General features: G+C 43.5%; 1 protein-coding gene across 1 annotated transcript; it reads right to left on the reverse strand.

Annotated features, from left to right (window-relative positions):
- Nucleotides 1-655: 655 nt before the first annotated feature.
- LOC107479376 (uncharacterized) lies at nucleotides 656-4040 on the reverse strand. Its single transcript, XM_016099516.1, has 6 exons — nucleotides 3953-4040; nucleotides 2838-3769; nucleotides 2287-2631; nucleotides 1546-1892; nucleotides 988-1060; nucleotides 656-874 (listed from the first exon to the last, which is right to left on the reverse strand). The coding sequence occupies exons 1-6, from the start codon at nucleotides 4038-4040 to the stop codon at nucleotides 656-658; spliced, it is 2004 nt and encodes a 667-aa protein (XP_015955002.1).
- Between the last annotated feature and the right edge of the window lie 1170 nt (nucleotides 4041-5210).

A 5210-nucleotide genomic window follows, 5' to 3' on the forward strand; every position in this document is an offset into this window, starting at 1 on the left:
TTTTTTTTTCACTTTTATTTCTTTTTCTTTTCCATATTATTTTTCTTTTCTTTTTCTTTTGTTTTTCTCTTTTTCTTACCTTAAGGAAAACATGGTCTCCTTCCTCAAATTCCAAGGGCTTCCGCCTCTGATCGGTGTAACTCTTCTGACGACTCTACGCAGTACGCATCTTATCTCGGATTTTCTTGACTTGTTCAGTGGTCTCAACTATCATCTCCAGCCCCAACATGCCTTTCTCCCCAGCTTCATACCAACATAGCAGAGATTGACATTTCCTCCCATATAGAGCCTCATACAGAGCCATTCCGATGCTCGCATGGTAGCTATTATTGTATGCAAACTCCACTAGCGGCATATAATGATCCCAGCTCACCGGCTGATCCAGAACACAAGCCCTCAACATATCTTCCAAAGTTTGGATCATCCTCTTGGATTGACCATCTGTTTGAGGATGGTAAGTCATGCTCAAGCTTAATCGGGTTCAGAAAGCTTTCTGAAATGTACTCCAAAACCTCGAAATGAAACGAGGATCTCTATCAAAGATTATAGTAGTAGATACACCATGAAGTCTCACAATCTCCTTTATGTATCACCGTGCTAACTCCTCAAGGGTGTAAGTCATCCGAATGGGTAAAAAGTGAGCTGACTTCATCAGTCAGTCCACAATTACCCAGATAGCATCAAAATTGGCCCTGGTCCTTGGTAATCCCGACACAAAGTCCATCGCAATGCTTTCCCACTTCCATTGCGGAACCTCTAAAGGATGCAACGTCCTGGAAGGTTTTTTATGTTCGATCTTCACCTTTTGACAAGTCAAGCACTTCGAGACATACTCCACCACATCATTCTTCACACCCGACCACCAAAACATCGCCTTTAAATCATGGTACATCTTAGTACTTACCGGGTGAATGGAGAATCCGCTTTTGTGTGCTTCCTTTAAGATATCTTGCCGTAAAGTGCCAACATCCGGCACAATGATCCTACCCTTGAATCTTCATAGCCCATCTTTATCCTCTGATACTCTCCACTGTTTCCCTTGTTCAATGGCCAGTAACACCTTCGGTAATACGTTATCGTTTTCATGAGCCATTAGGAGTTTGGATTTAAAATCTCGAGATTTGTAATCAACACAAACACAGAGTCCCAGACACTTCTTAAACACCAATCTTCAGACTCTCGAATTCCTTGAGCAACTCCTCTTCTCGAAGCATCATCCAAGAAGCATACAACGACTTCTGACTTAACACATCTGCCACTACATTCGCCTTCCTCGGATGGTAATTCAACTCAAAGTCGTAGTCCTTCAATAATTCCATCCACCTCATCTGTCTCATATTAAGGTCCTTCTGATCAAAGAGATACTTCAAGCTCTTGTGATCAGAGAAAACTTGGAACTTAACCTCATAGAGGTAATGACTCCACACCTTTAGCGCAAACACAACCGCAGTAAGCTCCAAATCATGCGTAGGGTAATTAACCTCATGAGGTCTCAGCTGACATGAGGCATACGCCACCACGTTACGATGCTACATTAGCACGCACCCTAGACCCTTCAATGAGGCATCGCAGTACACCTCGAATGGCTCATTTGGCTCAGGTAACACTAACACAGGTACAATGGTCAACTTTTGCTTCAACGCCTGAAAACTCTCCTCACACTTAGGAGTCCAAACAAATGGCGCGTCCTTGCGGGTTAACCTTATCAATGGCAAAGCTATATGTAAAAAGCCTTTGATGAATCTTCGGTAATAACTAGCTAAACCCAGAAAACTCCTTATCTCTGCCACTGAGGTTGGTCGCCCCCAATTCAATACCGCCACCACTTTAGATGGATCTACTGCTATCCCTTGCTTACTCACCACGTGACCCAAAAATTTCACCTCACTCTTCTAGAATTCACATTTGGACAGCTTCGCATAGAGTTTCTTTTCCTTTAGTAGCTGCAACACGGTCCTCAAGTGTTCCGCATGCTCTTCTTCAGTTTTGGAATAAATCAGTATGTTGTCGATAAAGACAACAACGAATTTATCCAGAAATGGACGGAACACTCTTGTTCATATAATCCATAAACACTGCAGGAGCGTTTGTCAATCCAAAAGACATTACAGTGAACTCGTAATGACCATAACGAGTCCTGAAAGTGGTCTTAGATATATCCTCTCCCCTCACCCTTATCTAGTGATAACCGGATCGCAAATCGATCTTGGAGAAAACCCCAGCTCCTTGTAACTGATCCATAAGATCATCAATCCTTGGAAGTGGGTACTTGTTCTTTATTGTGACCTTGTTCAGCTGCCTGTAGTCCACACAAAGCCGCATACTCCCGTCTTTCTTCTTTACCAGTAACACTGGTGCGCTTGAAAGAGAAACACTTGGTCGGATAAAGTTCTTACCCAACAGATCCTCTAACTGAGACTTTAGCTCGGCCATTTCTAGCGGTGTCATTCTATAAGAAGCACTTGAGATTGGTCCAGCCCTAGGCACCAACTCAATAGCAAACTCAACCTCTCGATTAGGTGAAAATTCATCAATATCATTGGGAAACACCTCCGAAAACTCACACACAACCAGAATCTGCTCCAATCTTTGATCATCACCCAAAACACCCGCAATTAACAACAAGATACCCTAATATTCAATCCCAGAATAATTCACCATCATAGCATTCAAGTAATAAATATTCAATACAACTGATCCTTCTGTATCTTCCGGCATAAAGTACATCGACTTTGCAGAACAATTGAGCAGGACATGGTTCTCAGATAACCAGTCCAATCCTAAGATAAGATCAAGACCGATCATCGGCAAGCAGATAAAATTATGGACAAAATCACGTTGCTTGACCTTAAATGCAACTTGCGGCATCCTAGCCTAGTCACCATGGCTTCGTGGGTGGCATTATACACCTTTAGGTCATAACCTAAAACTACAATCTTTAGTCCTAACTCACTAGCTTTTTTGAATGCAATAAATGAATGTGTTGCTCCCGAATCAAATAAAGCATTTAAAGTTTGACCAGCCATTTTCCAGTTACCTCGGATAAGTGTCTCGGATCCCTTGACACCTATAGCTGAAGCGGTGAACACCCGACCAGTCTGCTGTGCTTTTCCTGTACCTTGTTTCTGCTTATCCGGATAGTTTGTGGCTTTGTGTCCCACCTTACCACAAGAATAACACAAGCCCCACCCGGCCTTGCACGGAGCTCCCGAATGGTGACTTTCGCACTTAGCACAAGCTTGTTCACTTTGAAGCTGCTTCCCAAATCTCTTCCCTTGGGAGTTGTTGTTGTTGGGCCTCTTGAAAGAGCCTCCCCGCTTGAAAGGCAGACCTATAGGTGCAAAGTTTTTCCCTCGGTTCTGTGGGAATGATCCCTTGTGACTTTCCCTCTCTGTAGCTGCTTTCTTCACACACTCTTTAGTAACTCTACTCTTGTTCACCAACTCTGAGAAAGTTCTGATCTCCATTGGTCCTACTGAGCTGAAGATATCACTTCGGAGTTCTCCTTCATACTTAATGCACTTCAATTCCTCATAGTCTCCCAGAGCTCCCTGAAACATAAGGGAAAACCTGAATAGCTCCTCAAACTTGTCGGTATACTCAGATACAGACAAAGTACCCTGCTTCAGCTGCAGCAACTCAAGTTTCTTGGCCGTCCTGGCAGAAGTTGGAAAGTAATTCTTATAGAATTCCTCCCGGAGGACATCCCAGGTGATATAGTCATCACCCTGCTGCAGGAGATGTCGGACTCCTTGCCACCAATGCGATGCTTCCCCAGTGAGCAAATAGGTAGCAAACTCAACACACTGCCCTTCAGGTACCACCTATGCTTGCAGTGCTTGCTCTATAGCCTGAAACTAGGTATCAACTTCAGTCGGGCTAGTAGTCCCCTTGAACTTAGGTGGATTAACCTTCAAAAAGTTTGCCAATTTTATTGGGCCCTAAGCTCCACTTCCGTCATTGCCACGATTGTTCATCTGTTGCCCAAGAGCTTCCGCAGTGGCCTGCATAGCAACAGCCATGTTCTCCAACACCGCCATAAAGTCTACTGGGTTATTTGGGTTGTTTTTCGGCCCCTGAGGATTAGTACTACCTCTCCCACGGCCTCTACCGCGTCCACGAGGCGCTATTTGGTCCCTATACAAACTGAACAATTGATATCAAGTTGATCAGTCTCAATACTGGAAGTTTTGTGGTTCAAAGTCCCAAATGCAGCTCAATAACATTTATGCCAGTTATATCAAGTAGATATACTAATAGCACATACACATACAGAGAATGCACAGAAGCATAGTCAGTCCGTCCCTCAGGCTCTATAGGAACGAACTACTCTGATACCATAATGTAACACCCTACCATACAGAGTCTTATGCTTCAGTCATAAAATAGAGATGGCATGGTATTGCATCCTCTAAAGTAAAATTTAGTACGTATAGTAGTGGCGCACGAAATTGTGATACACAATGGCGCCAACAACTTGTACGCACAATTGTAATCTCACTCTTTTTCATAACTTCGCACAACTAACCAGCAAGTGCACTGGGTCGTCCAAGTAATAAACTTTACGTGAGTATGGGTTGATCCCACGGAGATTGTCGGCTTGAAGTAAGCTGTGGTCACCTTGTAAATCTCAGTCAGGCGGATTCAAATGGTTATGGAGTTTTAATAATTAAAAGGCTAAATAAAACATAAAGTAAAGATAGAGATACTTATGTAATTCATTCGTGAGAATTTCAGATAAGTGCATAGAGATTCTTTGTTCCTGTTGAATCTATGCTTTCCTACTGCCTTCATCCAGTCCTTCATACTCCTTTCTATGGCAAGCTGTATGTTGGGTTTCACCGGCGTCAATGGCTACCTCCCGTCCTCTCAGTGAAAATGGTCCAAATGCGCTGTCACCGCACAACTAACCATCTGTCGGTTCTCGATCATGTTGGAATAGAATCCAGTGATTCTTTTGCGTCTGTCACTACGCCCAACACTCGCGAGTTTGAAGCTCGTCACAGTCATCCCTTCCCAGATCCTACTCAGAATACCACAGACAAGGTTTAGACTTTTCGGATCTTAGGAATGGCCGCCAATAATTCTAGCTTATACCACGAAGACTCCGATCTTTTGGAATAGAGTCTAAGAGATATACGCTCGATCTAAGGTAGAACGGAAGTGGTTGTCAAGCACGCGTTCATAGGTTGAGAATAGTGATGAGTGTC

This window comes from Arachis duranensis, chromosome 3 (assembly GCF_000817695.3).
Source record: "Arachis duranensis cultivar V14167 chromosome 3, aradu.V14167.gnm2.J7QH, whole genome shotgun sequence".
Lineage (NCBI taxonomy): Eukaryota > Viridiplantae > Streptophyta > Magnoliopsida > Fabales > Fabaceae > Arachis > Arachis duranensis.